The sequence below is a fragment of the Gorilla gorilla genome, chromosome 1 (genome assembly GCF_029281585.2).
Source record: "Gorilla gorilla gorilla isolate KB3781 chromosome 1, NHGRI_mGorGor1-v2.1_pri, whole genome shotgun sequence".
NCBI classification, from domain to species: Eukaryota; Metazoa; Chordata; class Mammalia; order Primates; family Hominidae; genus Gorilla; species Gorilla gorilla.
Genome location: NC_073224.2, coordinates 54,570,717 through 54,592,865, shown reverse-complemented (window position 1 = coordinate 54,592,865; position 22,149 = coordinate 54,570,717). Strand labels below are relative to the sequence as shown.

The 22,149-nt window shown below is 56.5% G+C and overlaps 1 protein-coding gene across 1 annotated transcript; it reads left to right on the top strand.

Annotated features, from left to right (window-relative positions):
* The first annotated feature begins 262 nt into the window (after positions 1-262).
* LOC101153053 (receptor-type tyrosine-protein phosphatase V-like) lies at positions 263-20,810 on the top strand. Its single transcript, XM_063709597.1, is given in 38 exon segments — positions 263-319; positions 831-879; positions 1,054-1,332; positions 1,536-1,565; positions 1,568-1,804; positions 2,003-2,266; positions 3,401-3,591; positions 3,593-3,662; positions 3,764-4,006; positions 4,164-4,261; positions 4,263-4,443; positions 6,175-6,444; positions 8,431-8,640; positions 8,643-8,696; positions 8,916-9,179; positions 9,507-9,788; positions 10,165-10,305; positions 10,581-10,791; positions 11,781-11,848; positions 13,064-13,190; positions 13,295-13,346; positions 14,506-14,598; positions 14,761-14,851; positions 14,960-15,036; positions 16,066-16,074; positions 16,076-16,204; positions 16,901-17,023; positions 17,651-17,823; positions 17,977-18,112; positions 18,477-18,544; positions 18,675-18,762; positions 18,869-18,947; positions 19,037-19,113; positions 19,259-19,387; positions 19,526-19,642; positions 19,748-19,911; positions 20,260-20,395; positions 20,618-20,810. Coding segments are annotated over 38 exon segments (5,190 nt in total). The 3' UTR covers positions 20,741-20,810.
* Positions 20,811-22,149: the final 1,339 nt, after the last annotated feature.

Sequence of the window (22,149 nt, the reverse complement as noted above, 5' to 3'; positions counted from 1 at the left end):
AATCCCCTTCCACCTTCTGGGCCTGGAGCCAGTCTCCGCCTCTCTCCCTTCAAGAGCCTTGCCAAGGCTGGAGAGAGGGGGGATCAGGCTCTGGGGCTAAGAGGCAGCCCCTTGCTTTTGCTGCCTGCTGCCTGCTTGTGCTTGAAACTCTGCCCTTCCCACCCATGCCCGCCCTCCTCGCCTGCCAGCCAGCAAGGCAAGGTGGGCCAGGGGACTGGCTCCTCCCCTTGCTACCTCCCAACTTTACTCTGCAGCTATCAGGATGAGGCTCCCAATCCTGTTAGCTGCCCTGCTCTGGTTCCGGGGTTTTCTGGCAGAGGTAAGGTGGGCATGGCGGGGGCAGGCCAGTGGGTGGGGTCCCCGCTCTCCAGGGCACATCCAGGTCTCCCAACTCTCCTCGGGGCCCCACAGCTGGTCTGCATTAGGCGAGGAGAGGCCACTCCCTTTCCACCAGGGCCAGCACGTGGCGCAGCGAGCGAGAACAGATTGCTCCAGCCTGCCTGGAGAACAGATGCGCCGTGGGTATGCTTCCGGGAGATGCCCCTTGGCCATGTGTGGGGCTGTCAGACACGACAACAGAGCCTTCTCTTGGATCCTGGCCCTGCCCCACCACCCAAAGTGCTGGGATTACAGGCGTGAGCCACCGCGCCCGGCCTCTTCTTTAATCTGGTGTCTGAGGAGTTTTGTCTGCGGCTCGTCCTGCTACAGCATCAGGAAGAGGTGGGCTTGTCTGCAGCCTGAGAGTCACAATCCCCTTCCACCTTCCACCAGTAGCCTTCCCAGAGGCCTCTGTCCATTTCCCCAACTCTCTGCCTCCTTTCTTCCTGCAGGAGGAAGCATGCCCCTCCCTGGAAGGGAGTCCAGGCAGGGAGAGTGCAGGTAGGTGTCTTCAGCGGGGGAGGGAGTTCTGGGGGTGAAGATTCGGGGGTGTGGGGCCAATGTTTCCACACCAGACCCTGGCTCTACCCTGGCTTTTTCCTTTTTTTGGCCTTCCATTCTTCTTTAAGGCAGAAAGGCTGTTAGTGGGTTCTGAAAGCACCTCCTTTTCCCCAGGCCCACCCCTGAACGTGAACATCACCAGCCAGGGGAGACCTACTAGCCTCTTTCTGAGCTGGGCAGCCCAGGAGCCAGGCGGATTCACCCATGCCCTCCGCCTCACACGTCTGAGCCCCCTCAGCTCTCCTGAAGGGCAGCAGCTCCAGGCCCACACCAATGCATCCAGCTTTAAGTTCCAAGATCTGGTGTCAGGGGGTCGCTACCAGCTGGAAGTGACGGCCCCGCGACCCTGTGGGCAGAATGTCACCATCACCCTCACTGCTCGCACTGTATGAGGCCTGCAGTCTGAAGGGGCTGCAGTGGTTGAGGGGTTTGTTGCCTGGGGCTGGGGCAGGAGGTGGCTGCCCTGGAGTGCTGGCAGGGAGCACAACTTCTCTGTAGATCGTGTCTAGTACAGTGACCTATTTAGGAGCACTACAGGCAGAGGGGTGATGCCTCTGTGGCACTGACCTTGGTGTCTCTGTCTTCCGCTGATGCAGCCCCGTCAACTGTCCATGGACTGCAGCTCCACATTCCGGGAGCCCATCCAGCCTGGAGGCCTCATGGGGTGATGCCCCCGGGGAGCAGGATGGCTACTGCCTTCTCCTCTACCACCTAGAATCCCAGACATTGGCACATAATATCTCCATGCCCCTGGGCACCCTGTCCTACAATTTTGGCAACCTCTTGCCAGGTATTGAGTATATTTTGGAAGTTAACACCTGGGCTGGCAACCTCCAAGCAAAAACCAGCCTCCATCAGTGGACAGGTAAGGTAGGCACTTGGGCAAGGCCCCGGGTGGCAGCCAATCTGGGAGTGGTGGGAATGGTGGAAAGTCCAGAGCCTCATAGCCAGCCATGTTCCAATGCGCCTGGGCTTCTGTGCTCCCTAGTGCCAGGGTCCCTGCCAGCATCCTGCTCCAGGGGCCTTTCTTGAGCCTGACATTTTCTCTCCGTCCTTCCTCCAGCCCCTGTGTCTCCAGATCACCTGGTACTGCATACCCTGGGCACCAGTGCCTTGCAAGCCTCCTGGAACGGCTCCAAGGGGGCTGCCTGGCTCCACTTGGTGCTCACAGACCTCCTAGGTGGCACCAATCTGACTGCAGTATTCAGACGGGGAGTCTCCCATCACATCTCCCTTCACCTGTCTCAGGGCCCCCCCTATGAGCTGACGCTCAGTGCTGCTGCCAGGCCCCATCGGGCAGTGGGGCCCAATGCCACAGAGTGGACCTGTGAGTGCCTGGGGGTAAAAGAGACACAGCTGAGACTTCCCATCTCTTCTCCGTGGGTCAAGTAGCCAGGATACAACTGGCAGAGGAGGGGGTGTCTTTGGAGGCTCAGAGGGAGTGTGCCTCCAGTTGGCTGGTGGTGGGTACCTATCTGAGGGGATGATGGTGGTGACAGTAGTTATCAATTGAACCCTTCTGTGTGCTGGACTCTGTGCTAAGCTGGACTCTGTTTTTGTTTTGTTTTGTTTTCGTTTCTGTTTTTTGAGACAAAGTCTCACTCTGTTGCCAGGCTGGAGTGCAGTGGCGCGATTTCGGCTCACTGCAACCTCCACCTCCTGGGTTCAAGCGATTCTCCTGCCTCAGCCTCCCGAGTAGCTGGGATTACAGGCACGCACCACCACACCCAGCTAATTTTTGTATTTTTAGTAGAGACGGGGTTTCACCATGTTGTCCAGGATGGTCTCGATCTCTTGACCTCGTGATCTGCCCACCTCGGCCTCCCAAAGTGCTGGGATTACAGGCGTGCACCACTGCACCCGGCCTGTGCTAAGCACCTTCTGTGTATTGTTTCATTGAATCCTCAGAACAGCCCTATGTAAGTCATATTATCCCCATTTTATGGCAGAGGGAGCTGAGGTTCAGAGAGAGGAAACCCAACCTTTCCTGCATAGCCTGTGCATGGGTGAGCTGACCTGAACCTGGGTTGGATGCCTGCAGAGCCCATGTTGGCTTTGCCGTGGCTTCACTGACTTTTTACTTAGAGAAGCCCCATTGTGCAGTGGTTGAGGGCAGACAAACCAGACTGCCGTGTTCTGAGTTTTGTTTCTGCCACCCAGTGGCTATGCATCTCCGGACAAGTGTTTACCCTCTTTCTGTGTTAGTTTCCACATGTGATATTCAGAACCACGCTGGTAGGTGCACATTTAATCACTTGATGTGTTTATTTCTGTTATTGTCCGTGGCCAGATGGTAGCAGCCAGATGCCGGTGTTCATCCAGAATGTGGCAAGTGGTGGCCGCTAACACTGGGACAAGGCGTGGCCCAGTGCATAGAGAACGAAGCTGGCACAGAACCAGTGGGATTTCTCCCCTCCGCTGTTTAGGTCTTCCTGCACATATTTCTTTATTTTCTCCACAGATCCCTCTGCCCCCCCTCGACCTGGTTTGACTCCCCTGCCCGCCAAGCTCTGGGCAAGCTGGAAGGTAGGGCCAGGTGTGCAGGATGGCTTCCTGCTGAAGTTAAGTGGGCCAGTGGAGAAGAATATCACTCTAGGCCCTGAGGCCCACAATGTCACATTCCCAGGGCCCCTGCCCACTGGGCACTGTGCTCTGTGCTCTGGAGCTGAAGGTCCTAGCGGGGCCATATGACGCCTGGGCCCAGGCCAGTGCCTGGCTGGACGGTGAGTCCCCGCTGGTGGGGAGCAGGGCAGGATCCTGCCCAGGGACATCTGCATCTAGAGGCAGGTGGGGCCTCACTCTCCGGGGCCTGTCTCGCCTCCAGATTCCGCAGCCAAGTCCAGACAAGGCAGTGGTGCCAAGTGGCAGCTGGATGGGCTGGAGGCCTCCAAGGAGCCTGGGAGACGGGCCCTGCTCTACACAGAGGGAAACCCGGGCCTCCTTGGAAACATCTCTGTGCCACCTGGTGCCACCTACATCACCTTCTATGGGCCAGTGCTTGGGGCCCACTACTGTGTGGACATTGCCTCATCTCTGGGAATCATCACCCAGAGCCTCATGGGCCACAAAATTGAGTGCCAGCCACTGTGTTTCCTGGCCCTGCAGCTGGAAGGCATTGCCAGGGGAGGGAGGTCAGAGCAGGGGAGAGACTCAGAAGAGCTGGGCAGCGGGCACCAAAGGGCTGCAGGCAGTCTTTGGACCCCTCACCAAACTGCCCTTCTCTTCAGGTCCCCTGGCTCCACAGTCCCTGGAGGTTATCAGCAGGGGCGGCCCCTCTGACCTGGCCATTGTCTAGGCCCCAGCACCAGGACAGCGGGAAGGCTTACAGGGTCGCTTGGCACCAGGAGGGCAACCAGAGGTCACCGGGCAGTCTTGTTGACTTGGGCCCGGACAATTCCAGCCTGACTCTGAGGAGTCTGGTGCCCGGCTCCTCCTATGCCATGTCAGTGTGGGCCTGGGCGGAGAACCTTGGCTCCAGCATCCAGAAGATCCACCCCTGTACTTGTGAGTTCCTGGCTGCAGCCTGTGAGAGGCCAGCCCCAGGTGGTGGGCTGGGGGACTGGCATCCTCTACTCTGCACTTCTGTGTGCCATATATATATGTATATATATATATAATATATGTTTATATATATATAATATATATAATTATATTTATATATATATTTTTGAGATGGAATCTCACTGTGTCACCCAGGCTGGAGTGCAGTGGTGGGATCTTGGCACGCTGCAACCTTTAACCCCTGGGTTCAAGTGATTCTCCTGCCTCAGCCTCCCGAGTAGCTGGAATTACAGGCACCTGCCACCTTGCCTGGCTAATTTTTGTATTTTTATTTTATTTTTTTAGTAGAGATGGGGTTTCACCATGTTGGCTAGGCTGATCTTGAACTTCTGACCACAAACAGTCTGTTCACCTAGGCCTCCCAAAGTGCTGGGATTACAGGCATGAGCCACTGTGGCTGGACTGTGTGCCGTATATATATATATATATTTTTTTTTTCCAAGACGGAGTTGCTCTATCACCCAGGCTGGAGTGCAGTGGCGTGATCTCGGCTCATTGCAACCTCCGCCTCCAAGGTTCAAGCAATTCTCCTGCCTCAGCCTCCCGAGTAGCTGGGGTTACAGGTGCCTGCTACCACACATGGCTAATTTTTGTATTTTTAGTAGAGACGGGGTTTCACCATGTTGGCCAAGCTGGTCTCAAATTCCTGACCTCATGATCTGCCCGCTTCAGCATCCCAAAGTGCTGGGATTACAGGCGTGAGCCATCGTGCCCGGCCTTGTGTGCCATATTCTTGACTCAGAAGGCCATGAGTACAAGATGAGGCCTTTCATGAATCTATTTGCAAGCAATTTCTACCTCCTTCCATCTGGTTAGCTATATACCCACCATCTATCCATTGTCCATCCATCCATCCCACAATTATTTAATGAATGACTCCCATTTTCTTGGCATGAAACCAGTTGCTGAGGCCAAAAATGATGAATAGTCCTCAGTGCCTCAGGAAGACAAGTAAACAGATGGCATATGTGTGTGTGTGTGTGTGTGTGTATATATATATATATATATGTATATATATATATATATATGATTTTATATATCATAATACCTGTTAATGCACTAATTGGAATGTGCATAATGTATTAGCTTGAACCATATGAAACTCCATTCCTATTGGTTAAAACGGCTGAATCTCAGGAATTTTATGTGGTTCAGTCTAATCTTTTAGGACTCTCAGAAGGGACACCTGCTTAAAAAGTCAGAGGAGGTTTCCCGGAGAAGAGTGAGCTGAGTGAGAGCAGGTTGGTGGGGGGCAGGGTGGGGTCCTGCCCAGGGTCATCTGCTGGGGCTGGGGAGGATGGGTGGAGAGGACCTTAGCAGGAGGCTAAGTGTGCACCAAGGTCCTCTGGCCAGAGACAGACTGGACGGGAACTGAACGTCAGCAGGTGAGCTGGAGACCGGGGCCCTAAGAGGTGTGACAGGGTTGGCGCCATGCCCTCAAGGGGCGGACAGTCAGGGAGGAAGTGGGGCAGCAGGTGTCTGGGCAAGCATCTGTTTAAGAGGGTTTCCTGGGAAGGAAAGGAGGGTGGCCTTTGAGCCCTGTGGAAGCAGGGGTTTTAGGTGGGGAGGGCTGGGAGCTTGCCTGGGGACTGAGGAGATGGGTGTAGCTCATGGGGAGGAGAGGCAGGGAATTCAGGTGACTCCACATCTGTTTCTTCCTTGTCCTTCCCCCAGTCCCTGCTCCTCCTGCCACCTTGAGCCTGAACCTTGCCACCCAGCCTCCTGCCCTGAAGGCTTCCTGGAGTCCCCCACCAGTAGGGAGGGATGGCTTCCAGGTACAGCTTTATAGCCTGAGGCCTCTGACTCTGGAAAGGGTGGAGACTCTGGCCGCAGAGGTCCAGAACTTCTCCTGGGCCTAGCTGTCACCGGGCACTGAGTTCCTGGTGCAGCTGACCACCCTGCAGGGGCTGGATCAGAGCAGCAGCACCAACGCCACAGGCTGGACACATGAGTTCCTTCTGATGGCCCTCCCCTACCCTGCTCCTTGGATTCCCAGGGGGCTGCATGTCCCCTTGGCCTCTGTGGTCTTCAGGCAGGCAGCTGGGCTGACGGTGGGGCATGTACCAGCTTAGGGTTGTTCCCTCGGTCCTTAGGCACTAGGTAACCCCACTCCCCTCACTGGGACTCCCCCAGGGCCCTGGCCCTTTAGGCCTTCTAGAAGGTGGGCAGATCCTTCTTAGAAGGCGTTTGCTCACTTGTACGGCGGCACTGGGCATGATATTCCTCATGCTCTCTCATGGCTGGCAGTAGGGAGGTGGGTGGTAGTGGGCCACAAGTGGTTAATCATAACAATAGCAAGGCTGGGCGCAGTGGCTCACGCCTGTAATCCCAGCACTTTGGAAGGTAGAGGCGGGTGGATCACTTGAGATCAGGAGTTTGAGACCAGCCTGGCCAACATGGTGAAACCCCATCTCTACTAAAAATACAAAAATTAGCTTGAGGTAGAGGTTGCAGAGCTGAGATTGCACCATTGCACTCCAGCCTGGGTGACAGAGTGAGACCCCTCTCAAAGAAAAAAAATCATAACAGCAATAGCTAGCGTTTACTAGGCACTCAGCCAGGTCTTCTACCTGTGTGCTCTCATTAAGTCTCATAACACCAAGCCTAGGACGTAGTTACTATGGTTTTCTCTGTTTCACAGATGAGGAGACTGAGGCAGAGAGACAGAAAATAACTTGCGCCAGGTTCCTCAGCACAGTGGGGAGTTGGGATTCAAGCAGGCAGTGTGATCAGCTCCATGCTCCTTGCCTTTACTCAAGTGCAGGACACGCAGTGAGGTTTTCTCCTACCCGGAAGCCCTGGGGGCCTGTAGAGTTGGGTTGGGAAGCCCCTCTCATGAGGCCTGAGTCTTCCTGCTCTTTCTGCCTGCGGAGCCCTTGGTGGAGCTGAGGGATAGATGGGCCTCCCCACCCTGAGCGCATCCCTTTCCAATGTGGTGGCTCCTTCTACCCCTGCCCTGGGCCTCCCCTCCCAGCCTCCTCCTGCCCCTGTCACTGTTGTCTGGATCTTGCCTGGAGTACAGGCTGGGAGGGAGCTGGAAGGAGGTCACCCTGGAAGTCAGGAGACCTGGGTTCTAGCTGGGGCTCAGCCCCTAGAGTAAACCTTGGCCCTCTTTGAGCCTCAGTGTCCCCATTTATAAAGAAGTGTTGACTTTTGGGCCAGGGTCATGTGGCTCCTGAGTTCAAGTGAGTTCAAGCTCTGAGGGTGGAGGGGTGCTGCCTGGGCCCCGAGATACCTGCCTGTCCATCCACATAAGGGCCTTTTTTTTTTTTTTTTTTTTTTTTTGAGACAGAGTCTCCCTCTGTCTCCCAGGCTGGAGTGCAGTGGCGTGATCTTGACTCACTGCAACCTGTACCTCCCAGGTTCAAGTCATTTTCCTGCCTCAGCCTCTGGAGTAGCTAGAATTACAGGCACCTGCCACCATGTGCGGCTCATTTTTGTATTTTTAGTAGAGTTGGGGTTTCGCCATGTTGGCCAGGCTGGTCTCGAACTCCTGACCTCAAGTGATCCACCCACCTCGGCCTCCCAAAGTGCTGGGATTACAGGCATGAGCCACCGCACCCAGCCATAAGAGTCTTTAAAAGCTCCTTTGTGCAGGGGCTGGGAGAAGGGACACGGTTTAACACTCATGCTGCCCAGCCTAGCTCTGCCTTGAGAGGGGTGGGATGTGGTGAGAGTAAGTGATTAGTTCATCTGTTCAACTCAGGCTTAACCTGGACTCTGCTGCCTGGGGTCAGTGGCAGGCCCTGCTTTCCAGTGGAATCCTGGGCTCACAGGACGCCCTGAAATGGTGTCTCTAGCTCCTGGGTGTTTCTTGATAGGGCCAAGGATGCAGGGAGAAATTGGGGTTCTTTTGGAGAGGGGGGAGCCAGAGATTTAGTGCAGATCGTTTCTCCCTTTTCTCCACACTCTCCATATCTGCTCTCCTCGCAGGCCCGCTTGCCCCTCCTCTGGTAAATGTGACGAGTGAAGGTCCCACCCAGCTCTGGGCATCCTGGGTCCATGCCCCCAGGGGCCGAGACAGCTACCCAGTGACCCTGTACCAGGCAGGCACCCAGGCAGGCACCAGCGCCGTCGGAGCCAAGGTGGCCAGCACAAGCTTTTCGAGTCTGACTCCAGGCATGAAGTACGAGGTGGAAGTTGCACGCAGGCTGGGCCCCACCACACTGCAACAGCCAACACCTCTGGCTGGACCCGTGAGGCATGGGGAAGGCAGTGATGCAGGAGAGGTGAGCAAAGCTGCCTCAGAGAGCCCCGGGTCTTCCCTCAGTGGTGCCCCCTTTAGCCCATTTTCCATCTCCACACCCCAGGGCCCTGCAGGGGTCAGCAGGCCCTGGCATCAAGCATGGGGCTCTGAGGACTGGGGCTGGCGGCCTGGCTGATTGTTCTTCCTCCCTCCTTCCCTCCCTCTGTAGCCCTGCACACACCCAGTGAGTTGGTGTCCATGCATGCAAGCACCGCTGTGGTCAACCCGGCCTGGGCCAGCAGCACCTTGGGGCAGGGGATGTGCTACACCCAACTCTCAGAGGCGGGGCACCTCCCCTGGGAGCACCCCCTAGTGCCAGGCCAAGCCCACCTCATCCTGAGGGGCCTCACACCTGGATGCAACCTCTCCCTGTCAGTGCTGTGCCAGGCAGGGCCGCTGCAGGTGTCCACTCAGCGCGTGGTACTGCTTGTTGGTATGCTGACGTCAGCGGCGGGGAGGACGAAGTTGCCCTGAGATGCAGGTCCAGTTCAGGTCGGCAGCACTGCCCGCTCGACTCTGAGCCACTGCTCTCTCCAGATGGATGCTGCACCCACTCTGCTGGGGGTTATGCCCCTTACGCTTCTCCAGGTGGGCAGTCATGTCCAAAGGAGATGTTTTTCCGCCTGGCTGATATCCCTTTCCATGGGCATAAATGCCCAGTCCCTCTATGCCTGCGGATTTCGAGAGCCCTTCACCCAGAAGCCCTGCTCATGGGGGTGCACTGACCCCCACCCAATGCAGAGCCTTTTGATTCCCACAGAGCCTGGCCCTGTGGAGGATGTGCAGTGCCAGCCTGAGGCCACCTTCCTGGCTCTGAACTGGACGGTGCCCGCCAGGGATGTGGGCACCTGTCTGGTGGTGGCAGAGCAGCTGGTGGCAGGAGGGAATGCTCACCTTGTGTTCCAGGCCAACACCTCCAAAAATGCAGTCCTGTTGCCCAACCTGGTGCCTGTCACTTCCTACCGCCTCAGCCTCGCCGTGCTGGGCAGGAACGGTCTGTGGAGTCGGGCGGTCACTCTGGCATGTTCCACTTCTGTCGAGGGTAGGCAGCTTCTGCTGCCTCTGAGGCCCCCTCAGTTCCGTGTCTTCCTGGGGATGTCATTCCTCTAGTCCTGGCTGCCTGGGTTTTTCTCTGTTCCCCAGGGCCCAGCCCTTTCCTCTGGCCCTGATCTCGCTAGTTTGATACCATAGTTTTGAGCCTTGTGTCCTGGTACCCTAGCCCAGGAACCTTCTAGTCCTTATTTAATTATATCCATTAGCCCAAAGTGTTGGGATTACAGGCGTGAGCCACTGCACCCAGCCTTGGTTCTTTAGCCCCAGGCACTGAGAGGCACTGGGGCTATGAAGGCATGGTCCCTGCCCTTGAAGATGGGTTGCTAGGCACCCAGTCAGGTCCTCACTCTCCTCTCCATCCCCAGCCTGGCATCCCCCAGCGTTAGCCCCGGCCCCTGAGCTGGAGCCTGGGACAGAAATGGGAGTGATGATCCCGCGGGGTATGTTTGGCAAGGATGATGGGTAGATCCGGTGGTACGGCATCATTGCCACCACCAACATGTCACATGAGTCCTGGGCCCAGGAGGGGATGGGGAGACCCTAGCCGTGGCATGGAGTAGGTGATGGTGGGGGGTAAGATGGAGACTGAGACTGGTAAGATGAAATATGTGAGGCTGGTGTCAGTCTTGGAGCAGAAAGGGGGACCAGAACGTTCTGGAGGAGAGTGCTAATATGAATGGTGGGTACACGATAGAGAGAGAGGGTAGCCCCTCTGTGGCAGGAAGAGAGGCCTTGGCCCCACTGCCCACCCTGCTCTTCCCGTTCCCCACTCCTCTCTCAGTCCCTCAGCCTTCCTGGGAAGCCATCAACCACATGTGGCATGACCACTACTACAGAGGACATGACTCCTACCTGGCCATCCCGCTCCCCAACCCCTTCTACCCGGATCCCTGGGCTGTGCCGAGATCCTGGACAGTGCCTGTGGGTACAGAGGACTGTGGCCACACCAAAGAGATATGCAACGGGCAGCTCAAGCTAGGTTCCCAGTATAGGCGAGCGCTAAGGCTGAAGGGAGTGATGAAACTTACAAGTTTCATTTGTGGTTCGTAAAGAAACAAGAGATCTGGACTGACTTATAAACAGAATGCATGTGATGGTCCATTAAGTCATTTTGACTGAGCTTCCTGGCAGACAAGGCAAAAACCTGACCACCCATCTGTTACACGATTCTTTTTTCAAAAAGGAAAGTGGAGTGTGTTGTTTCAGCTTACCAGGGCAGTTCCCAGGATATCCAGGTACTTATTTTTTGCTTTTTCTCTTTTTATTTTCCTTTCCTTTCCTTTTTTTTTTTTTTTTTTTTTGAGGCAGTCTTATTCTGTCACCCAGGCTGGAGCACAGTGTCTGATCTTGGCTCACTGCAACCTCTGCCTCTCAGGTTCAAGCGATTCTCCTGCCTCAGCCTCCCGACTAGCTGAGACCACAGACACAGGTCAACATGCCCAGCTAATTTTTGTATTTTTAATAGAGACAGGGTTTCACCATGTTGGCCAGGCTGGTCTCCAACTCCTGACCTCAGGTGATCTGCCTGCCTCGGCTTCCCAAAGTGCTGGGATTACAGGGGTGAGCCACTGTGCCAGGCTCAGGTACCTATTTCTAGAGCTTCCTCTTACTCAGACAAGGAAGATGGGGTTTGCTGTAAGATGGCAGATAGCATGATACGTAACCTCTGCCAAGCTTGTCTAGCCTGCCTTATTTTGTTATGCTTCTGTTCTGTTTTGTTTTAGGCTTTTAGCAGCCTGCGGCCATGGTTTTTAGTTTCTGTCTCTAGTAATAAGCAGACAAGAGGGATGAGGAAGGGGCTTTACTGGCCCAACCAGAAATGGAAACTAAGAACCCATGACTGCCTCTTCTCTCCCCTGGACACCCCTGCCGGGGAGCACTTGCTATCTGAGTGTCTATTGCTCGGGACCCAGATTGCTGGGAGGGGCTTCACCTTATTTGCCTGCCCTTCCCCAACAGAAGGTCCTGTTTCTCTGCCCAGGTTCAGCGTTGCAGCCTTTACCAGATACAGCCCTCCTGAGACCATTAACTCCTTCTCAGCCTTCTCAGGTAGGGTGGGCACAGGGCAAGGGCTCCAGCTGGGCCCTGGAGATGGGGAGGAGAGCTGGGAACCCTCTTGTGTGGCTCATCACCAACCAGTAGCAGGAGGGACTGAGCTTAGACTACTGGGATAACAAGTCCTGCCGAGCAGAGTGGGGAGACCCAGAGCCAGCGACGAAGGTGCTCTTGGCACCAGACTTGGCCTGGGCGAGCTGAGAGTGCAGGCAGGAGAGTCTGAGGCATTGCGGTGGTCTGCTGCTGTCCACACTCACGCTGCCCCTCTATACCCGGATGCTCCCAGGCCATCCGGGCTCTAGAACAGCTCTGACCAATAGAAATGTAAGGCAAGCCACATAAGTAATTTAAAATGTCTTTTTAAAACTACCTTAAAAAGGTCAAAAGAAACAGGTGAAATTAATTTTAGTGACATTTTATTTAAACCAAAATATCTAAAATACCAACAGGTGACCCATTAAAAACACTTTTTTTTAATGTTTTTATTTTTATTTTTTGAGACAGAGTCTTTCTCTGTTGCCCAGGCTGGAATGCAGTGGCATGATCTCGGCTCACTGCAACCTCTGCCTCCCAGGTTCAAGTGATCCTCCTGAGTAGCTGGAATTACAGGCTAATTTTTGTATTTTTAGTAGAGACAGGGTTTCACCGTGTTGGCCAGGCTGGTCTTGAATTCCTGACTTCAAGTGATTCACCTGCCTTGGCCTCTCAAAGTGTTGGCATTACAGGTGTGAGACACTGCAGCTGGCCAAAAACACTTCTAATGAGATATTTTACATTCTTTTCTTTCTTACTATGTCTTTGAAATCTGGTGTGTATTTTACACTTAACAGCAAATCATAAGTTGGGATTGCCACATTTCAAATGTTCGGTAGCTACCGTATAGGACAGTGCAGTTCTAGAAAGTCCAGGAAACCAGGCCTCTGCCCTCTTTCTTTTCTTTTGATGGTGTCAGGGAAGGGAGTGGGGTCTTTGGGGCATCCTGAGGAGCTGGGGGCAGGGAGGGGTTGCTGGGTGTTCCCCGTTCCCATCCAGATGTTCCCCCCAGGCAGCCATCTCTGGCCTCAGTTTGATATCTGGGACTACTAGTGTAGATGGGGTTTGTCACTGTACCCTTCACCCAGAGGGTCCCAGGTCTAGCAGAGCTTGGCATGACCCCGCAGGGTTTGTGGGACAAGGCTGCTGTGTTCCACTCTTCCCCTCTCTCCACAGAGCCCCGGGCCGGTGTCTCCCCCGCATCAGTGCCCCTGCCGGTAGTGGAGGGCCTCGTGGTGGGCCGTGTCCTCACCATCTGTGCTGTGCTGGGCCTGCTGTGCTGGAGGCGGGTGAAGGGGCAGAGGTGAGTGGGAGGGAAGGCTGGGGGCTGGGGAGAACTTCATGACCAGAGTGGGCCAGCTCCCTGCCCCTGGGGCTGCCTCCCATGTGCCCCCTCACCCTTTGCAGGGCAGGGAAGAATCCATTTTCCCAAGAGCTGACAGCTTACAACCTGCAGTGAGTGCATTTTCCTTCACCTCCCTGCCTTGTGGGGGCCATGGTGGCATTGCTGAAGTTCCCCTGGCCCCCATTCTGCTGTGACTGTGTCCCAGTCAGGGGGTTGCAAGGCTCTGCCAGACCCCCATTCTTCCTCAGCCACCACACCTCCCCAAATGCCTTTTCAATGCCTGGACCTCTCGCTCCCCACTTGTCTCTGCCCATGTGGCCTCTTCCTCCTCCAAATGCACTCATACATAAGTCAGGGCTTTCCAGAGAAACAGAACAAACAGGGTGTGTGTGGAGAGAGGAGAGAGGAGAGCAGGGAGAGAGGAGGGAGGAGAGCAGGGAGAGAGAGGACAGGAAGGTGGGGGAGATGAGAGGAGAGGAAAGGGAGAGAGGGGGAAGAGACAGATGTTGAGGAATTGGCTCATGTGATTGTGGAGGCTTGGTGAGTCCAGGAATCTGGGGTAGACCAGCAGGCCAAAGGCTCTGGGAAGCGTCTGGAGGCAGCCTGCTAATGGGATTCCTTCTTGCTCAGAGAAGGTCAGTCTTTGTTCTATGAAAGCCTTCGACTGATTAAATGAGGCCCAGCCACATTAGAGTTTACTCAGTGAACCACTTTAAATGTAAATCTCATACAAAAAACACCTTCACAGAAACATCCAGAATAATGTTTGACCAACTTTCTGGACACTGTGACTCAACCCAGTTGACACAATATTAACCATCACGCATGCCTTCTCCAGTTCCCACCTTCTCCCTGACCAACCACGTAGACGGTATCAGGCCATAGCTCTTTCCCTCATGTCAGCCTCCTGTGGGGCTGACATTAACTGAGCACTGGCTGTGCACAGGAGCCCTCCTCAGGACCTAGGGAGGGAGACTGTGAGACTCACGCATGTGTGTGCACATGCATACATGCCCCCTGTCCCTTCTCTGTTCTTCCACATTGGTGGTTTTTGCAGCCCAGGCTGGGCGTTGGAGGAGCTTGCTGGAAATGCACACTGCTCCACACCCAGGGTGGAATTCAGGATCTGCGTTTCCAACAGGCCCCCAGGTGATCAGGTTGTGCCGCCAGGACTGAGGTCCCTGCTTTGTACCCGTCACCCAGGGGAGGGCAGGGCAGGACAGGACTCTGCAAACCTAAGGCTGGGGGGCTACCCTCTCCACCTCCCACCAAGTGGACCCACCGGCCCATCCCTATCCACAGCTTCAGGCAGAGCTATGAGGCCAAGAGTGCTCACGCACACCAGGCTTTCTTTTTGGAATTCGAGGTAAGGCCTTTACCACCCTTGGGCTCAGAGGAGGGAAGACTGGGACCTGTCTGAAGGTCTGGAGGGAACTCCCAGTTGCACACTTGCCCCCACTGCTCCTCTCCTGGCATGGGGTGAGATGGGTCTACTTCAGCAACCAGTGCCTGCCCTTGATCCCTGCAGGAGCTGAAGGAGGTGGGCAAGGAGCAGCCCAGACTGGAGGCTGAGTACGCTGCCAACACCACCAAGAACCATTACCCACATGTGCTACCCTGTGAGTGCTGGGGGCAGGAGAGGAGGCATGGCAGAGGGCTAGGGCTTGGCGTGGGGGCGGGGGGCTTCATGTGCCCAGCCCTGAATGCACAGGTTTCACTCTCTGCAGACGACCACTCCAGGGTCAGGCTGACCCAGCTGGAGGGAGAGCCTCATTCTGACTACATCAACGCCAACTTCATCCCAGTAAGGGCCACCAGTGAGGCTGTCCATGGGATCTGGGATCTGGGATCTGCTCGGGAGATGGGCTGGTTTGCAGGCCACACTGGCCTTTGTTAGCTGTAACAGCTCTCTAGGAGATCACCAGCTTGGGCTTCATGAGCTCAATCCAGCAGGTGTCTAGCAAGGGCCTACTGTGTGCTGGGCTCTGTGCTGGGCTTGCAGGAGGCAGAGCTGAGTTAGCCACATTCCCCACCTTCAAAGGAGCACGTGGGCATGTGTGTGACATTCACCACACACTGTGACAAGGGCTGTAATAGAGGAAAAAACACTGTACTCAGGGCACATGGAGGAAGGAGAAATTTCATCCACCTGAGGAATTAAGAAAGGCTTCCCAGAGGGGACATTTGATTTATTGAAGGATGAGTAACATTTTGATAAGTGATGAAAGAGGGAAGGACATTCTATTGACTGGAAGGAGCAGCCAGAGAACAGCCAAGCAGTAACGTTCAGGCAGTGTGTGTGTGTGTGTGTGTGTGTGTGTGTGTGTGTGTGTGTGTGTTGTGTGTGTGTGTGTGGTGGGGGGTGCGTAGGGGTGAGGGAGTGGGGAGGTGCTGGGTGGTGGGAGATGTAATGGGAAAGATAGCCTGGGGCTGAATGAAGGAGGGGTTGATTGTTAGGCTGAGGGCTTTGGACTCTATTTGGTGGGCAATGGGGAGCCACAGAAGATTTTTGAGCATGGAAGAAACACAGTTTGGTTTTAGGAAGGTGACTCTGGGTGAAGAGGGTGGCCTAGATGGGCTATTTAACTCATGTCAGTAGCTTGTTGTTTTCATTGGGGTTTTTCTTGTCCCTTTGGGGTGGGACAGGGATGGGGGTGGTGTCTCTGAAGTCAGCCCTCCTGGTTTGCATTCTGGGTGCACACGTGTTCGTGTGTTTGCACACATGTAGGTGTGTGCACAGCATCCTCACTCCTGGAGGTCAAATATTGGAAATCTGCTGTGTGCTTGACATCGCCCGTTAACATGTTCCTGACCTCTGCCCCCTACACCCCAGGGCTACACCCGCCCACCCACAGGAATTCATTGCCTCTCAGGGGCCTCTCAAGAAAACGCTGGAGAACTTCTGGCGGCTGGTGCGGGAGTAGCAGGTCCGCATCATCATCATGCTGACCGTCGGCATGGAGAACGAGAGGGTGATGCGCCTTACAGGCTCCTGGAAAGGCCACCAGGTGGCGCACGTTCTCCTTGTGGGAATGGCCCCGTTGGCATCTTCCCGCAGGGAAGGCGGGGCAGACTGGAGTGAGGCCAATCAGGCCTGGAGGGTGGTGGAACCACCTCCCACCCAGACCCAGGATGGGGTGGTCCCTGGGATGGGGAGGCAGTGGGAGGAACCAGGTATGTAAGCTCCAGCTTGGCTTAGTTTCTACGGGCTTCTTGCCCTGGGCAGAGAAGGCACCAAGGGGTAGGGACTGCCCAGGGCTGGTGTCAAAGGTACCATCATGGATCCTTCCTTTCGATAAGCCTGGCAGATGCAGGGCCCTGGGACACGCAGAGAGGCTGCGGAGTCTGTCCTCTTGCTGGAGCAGTGAGCCCAGGGCCGCTGGCCGCGGAATAAGGGCTGTTCTGTTTGGCACAGGAAGCTGGTGGCTGACTCAGAATCCTGAGGGTCATGAGAGGTCTGAGGGCAAGGGTGCCGGAGCCCAGGCAAGGGAGAGCAGCTCCTGGAGGAGGGAGCCTTGAAGCTGGGTCATTACAGAGAGCAGAATCCCAGCAGGGTGGCAGGGACCAGAAAGGTGGGCAGGGAGGGGTGGGACTGGGTAAAGCAGGGGGCTGCAGTGATAGGGCTGGGCTCACGGCCGCCCTTCCCCTCTCCAACCTTCTGGTCCCAGGTGCTGTGTGAGCATTACTGGCTGACCGACTCTACCCCGGTCACCCATGATCACATCACCATCCACCTCCTAGCCGAGAAGGCTGAGGATGAGTGGACCAAGCGGGAATTCCAGCTGCAGCACGTGCATGCCCCAAGGATGAGGGGGTGGGACAGGCATTAGAGCTGAGACCCCTGAGAAGGTTGCCTCACTTCCTGGGTCCCTGGAGCCCTCTCTTTCGGAGGACCACAAGTACTCAGCCACCACCCAGGGAAGTGTGTGTTAGGGAAGGGGTAGGGAGGTACAGAGAAGGTTAAGGGCTTATCTGAGGCTGCACAGTGAGGTAAAGGAAGAGCACGAGAGACATGATGGTTCCTGACCTCCCCCGTGCCAGCTCCAGGCTCCTGCCTCACCCCATGCCCCCTGTGCCCATCTGCCTTCCCAGGTTGTGCACTCCTGGGGCAGGAAAGCAAGGGACCCGAATCATTCCTCTGCCTGGGCACCCTCTATATGCAGAGATTACCCAAGAGGCTAGAGAAGGACCCGAGGGCTCAGGAAGCATCCTGATGAGAGAGACATAGCTGCCACCCTCAAGGAACAGTTGGTCTGCATCATCCCTGCCCTTAGGCAGCTGGGGAAGAAAGTGTGAGGTCTGGGCCATGGGAGCCTGGAGTTAGGAAGATAAGGAGCAGCAGCAGGGCTCCTCTGCCCCCTTGCCCCCTTGCCCCCTTGCCCCCTTGCCCCCTTGCCCCCTTCCCACCCCCTTCTCAGGTTGTCCAGCAACAGCAGCGGAGGGTGGAGCAACTGCAATTCACCACCTGACCCGACCACAGCATCCTTGAGGCCCCCAGCTCCCTGCTCACCTTTATGGAGCTGGTACAGGAACAGGCAAGGGCCATCCAGGGCATGGGACCCATCCCGGTGCACTGCAGGAGGGCAGGTGAGTGCATAGGGTGGAGAGCCCCCTGCCTGGCCTGGAGATGTGGGGGGCTCTCGGACTGTGTGGAGAGCTGGGGACATGGGCAGCCTCTTCACCCATTCAGCTCCTCAGGGGCTGTCCCTTCACCCATTCAGCTCCTCAGGGGCTGTCCCTGCAGTGCGGGCATGGGCCAGACGGGCACCTTCGTGGCCCTGTTGAGGCTGCGGCAGCAGCTGGAGGAGGAGCAGATGGTAGACGTGTTCCATGCTGTGTATGCATTCTGGATGCACGGGCCCCTCATGATCCAGACCCTGGTGAGGGCCTCGCAGGCTGGGCTGGGCTGGGCAGCTGGGACCCTGAAGGAGTGGGAGGGAGGTGGGTGGCCACAGGGCTACAGGAGGGACCAGGAAAGAGAGCTCATGGGGCACACAGAAGACCCTGGGGAGAGGGTTTCAAACACATCACCATCCTATCTGGGCTGTGCTCCCTATTCTGTGAAAGGGGAGGTGGGACAGGACCCTGTCAGCTTTGACACCATAGAACGGTGGAGGGAAGGTTTCTCAGTGGCTCCCTCTCCCCTCCTACCCGATCCCTGCCTTGCTGGTCAGGGCCTGGAAAATCTCCCTGCAGGTCCCCCTCGCTCCTCGCTGAGCAGCCTGATGCCCTTCCCCCTGGCAGAGCCAGTACGTCTTCCCGCACAGCTGCCTACTGAACAAGATTCTGGAAGAGCCCTTCAACATCTCTGAGTAAGTCCCAGCTTCCCTGTGCCTCCCACAGGCAGGCTCCCTGCTCCTGTTCATGGGCAGAGCCGAGCAGACTAGAACGGGGAGCTGGGGAATCTTGAGTGCCTTCTCCCTCTCCAACCCCCCCCACCAGGTCTTGGCCCATCTCTGTGATGAACTTCGCACAGGCGTGTGCCAAGAGGGCAGCCAATGCCAACGCTGGCTTCTTGAAGGAGTACGAGGTACACTTCAGGCCAGGAAGTGGGTGACAGCCAAGGGCAGCCTTCCCCTGCTGAGCCAGCCCTGCAGTGGGACCTCCCAGCCTCAGGGTACCCATCTCCTTCCCAGCTCTTGCTGCAGGCCATCAAGGACAAGGCTGGCTCTTCTGCACCCCTGCCTGGCTATGAGCAGGACAGCCCCGTCTCCTGTGAGTCTCACTGTGGACCCTGTGGAGGGGCAGGGGGCCAGCGTGGGCTGGGGGCCTCTGGCAGCTTCACCCTCACTGTCTTCCCTCAGATGACTGTTCTCAGGGGCAGTTTTCTCCAGTGTAGGAGAACCCCCCTGACGACATGCCTGAAGCCTGGCTCTTCCCTGTGAGATGATGCTGGTTTTGCCACTGTTTCCTGCCCTCTCTGACCACCTGTACTTCCCGGGCTGGGGCTGCTGGGGGCTCCCAGAGTTGTGGGCTGGGCAGGGGACACCCTCAGTCTCTGGAAGCCAATGAGCTGTGCTCTGCAGGGTGGGCCCTCTGGCTGTGATCATATGGTGCTGACTGGCCTCGCAGGGCCAGAGGAGCTCTGGGAGCTGGTGTGGCAGCACGGGGCTCATGTGCTTGTCTCTCTGTGCCCACCCGATGCCATGGAGAAGGTGAGAGTGCAGAGGACAGAGGAAGGGAGGCTCAGGAGTTAGGGCTGAGGATGGAGGCGGGTAGTTTGTGGTGCTGTCTAACCAGGGCAGGGGCAGAGATCTCAGGAAGTTGCCTGAGCAGCCCTAACTTGGTCCCAGCCACAGGAATTCTGGCCAATGGAGATGCAGCCCATAGTCACAGACATGGTGACGGTGCACTGGGTGGCCGAGAGCAGCACAGTGGGCTGGCTTTGTACCCTCTTCAGGGTCACACATGTAGGTGTTGGGGCCACAGGGCATGGGGTGGTGTGTGGGAGAAGAGTCCTGTGCGGGCTCCCTCTGCCCTCTCCAGCACCAATGCCGATCATGTCTTTGTCCGAGGGGGAGAGCAGGAAGGAAAGGGAGGTGCAGAGACTGCAGTTGCCATACCTGGAGCCTGGGCATGAGCTGCCCGCCACCACCCTGCTGCCCTTCCTGGCTGCTGTGGGCCAGTGCTGCTCTCGGGGCAACAGCAAGAAGCTGGGCACACTGCTCAGCCACTCCAGGTGTTGCTGGACAACGGTCTTGGGGGAGTAGACACTGGAAGCCCCTCCCTGCCCCTCTGGCATAGCCTCAGATCTCCCTGGGCCCTGCTTGGGTTATGGGTCAAAAGGACACAGTCTCACAATGCCCCTGTCTTCTCCACACCCTACCCTGTCCTCAGGAATATGGTGGGAATTTACCGCCTCCCTCCCTGGGCCCAGGCTGGCTGGCTGACCAAGTGTTTGGTGTCCCTTCTCAGTCCCTGCACCCAGGTTGGGTTTTCACAGATCCCCGGACACCCCCGCCACATCCCTGCCACATCCCTGCCACATCCCCTTTAGGTACCTCATCCAGCTCTAGGTCAGTTGCAGCAAGGGTGCGACCCAGCTGGGCACCTTCCTGGCCATGGAGCAGCTGCTGCAGCAGGCAGGGTCTGAGTGCACCATGGATGTCTTTAACGTGGCCCTGCAGCAGTCTCAGGCCTGTGACCTTATGACCCCAACGCTGGTGAGAGGCGACCAGAGGCGACGGGGCTGGGGTGGGGGCGTGGGGGCTCAGCTGTGGGAAGGGGTGGGGGGATGAGGGAGCTTCTGCCCAGGCCTCTAGACAGCACCACCCGGGTAGCCACCAGGTGGCGCTGTGGACCGCTGTGCATTCTCCCAGATGGAGCCCTTTTCTGTTAGATTGGGGCAGGCGGGGCGAGCCTCCTAACCCTATGTCCATCTCCAGAAGCAGTATATCTACCTCTACAACTGTCTGAACAGCGCGCTGGCAGACGGGCTGCCCCTGAGTCGGCACTGGTCACTGCGCGGGAGAGGTTTGTGCCCTGTGGGATGGGGACAGCATTCCTGACACATCCACGTGGGCCTGGGCTCCCCGGAAGGGCAGCCTCCACTGGGCCCTGTGCTGCGAAGGTAAAGGGTCTTGGAATAAAGACCTGTGGCCAAGCGTGAAGCTCAGTGTGTTCTGTCTGTCCGTCCTCAGACCTGGGCCCCGTGTGTGGGTCTTGTGGGCAAACGTGGAGCCGGGATGGAAGCTAGGACCTGCAGTCTGGTTGAACTAGGTGACCTATGGCCCCTATGGTGTTGGCTTTTCCCCTGAAGCAATCCTCTCCCTGCTAATCCTTCAGTTTCTAAATTTCCTCAGACTTTGGTCTCTCCACGTCTAGTTTCCTGTGGTGCTAAGCCCTGGATTCAGAATCACAGCTCCAAATTGTTCGTCCTCTGCCCCATCACCCTGTATGCACCACGCTGTATGCAGTAGGGTTTATCCTGTTTCCCACTTCCCTTCTCCTGCCATCCCCAGCCTTCTCTACCTGCCAGAGCCCCCAGGGGCCACCCTCAGCCCCCACCAGGATGGAGGTGCCAGAGCTACCCTGTTACTCAGAAGGCAGGCGCTGGAGGCACCCCTCAGGTGGAGGTGCCAAGTTTTCCCTGCTCCTTCGCTCTCTCCTCCTTCCTCCCCTCCACATAGGAGGAGATGGAGGAGAAAGCAGGGAGGGCATATGGAGAAAGGAAAAACCAGGAGGAGCAGCAGAGACCAGAAAAGAGGGCGGGGAGGCAGCTGTCTTTCCCACACACTCTAGGACTGTACTGCATACCATGTGCGTGATTGCTGGTGGCCACATGAGCTCCTGCCTCCCTCCCTGGTCAGGCTGGGAGTTTCCAGGTGCAGTGCCTGATGCTGGACCTTAACTGCCCCTGGTGGAAGGCCCTGGGAGGACACAGAGAAAGCCTGGACAGATCAGAGCAAGAGTCCCTGAAGTGGAGTTGGGTCTCCCCAAGGGGAAGAGGGGAGAGCTCTTTGGCCAACCTGAGTTCCTACTAAGGTGCAACGGGTCAGAAGTCAGTGGAGGGTCCTTCTCAGGCCTGGTTGAAGAAGGGTACAGAGGTCATGCTGGCTGCTCAGCCGGGAGCTTTCCCAGAATGAGACTAAAGCACTGGTGCCCTCCCAGGAGGACTAAATGTCGGTGTCCTCCATATGCCATGTTTATCAGGAGCTGAGGGTGGGCCCCCTAATGACCCTCGTAAAAGCAGGCTGGAGGCTCTGCTCTGAGCTGCCCAAGTCTGTCTGAAGCAGCTGCTGCTGAGGTTGCAACAGGGCTCAACCATGGCTTTTCCACTCTGGGAAGATCTCACATTGGAGCAGCAGGAGCTGCAAATGAGATGGAGCCGAGGCTATGTTTGAGTGAAGGAAGTGCAGGCTGGCCTGCGGTAGCTTTCTTCCATAGGGCAGAGGTGGCTCTATCTGTGGGTCTTTCT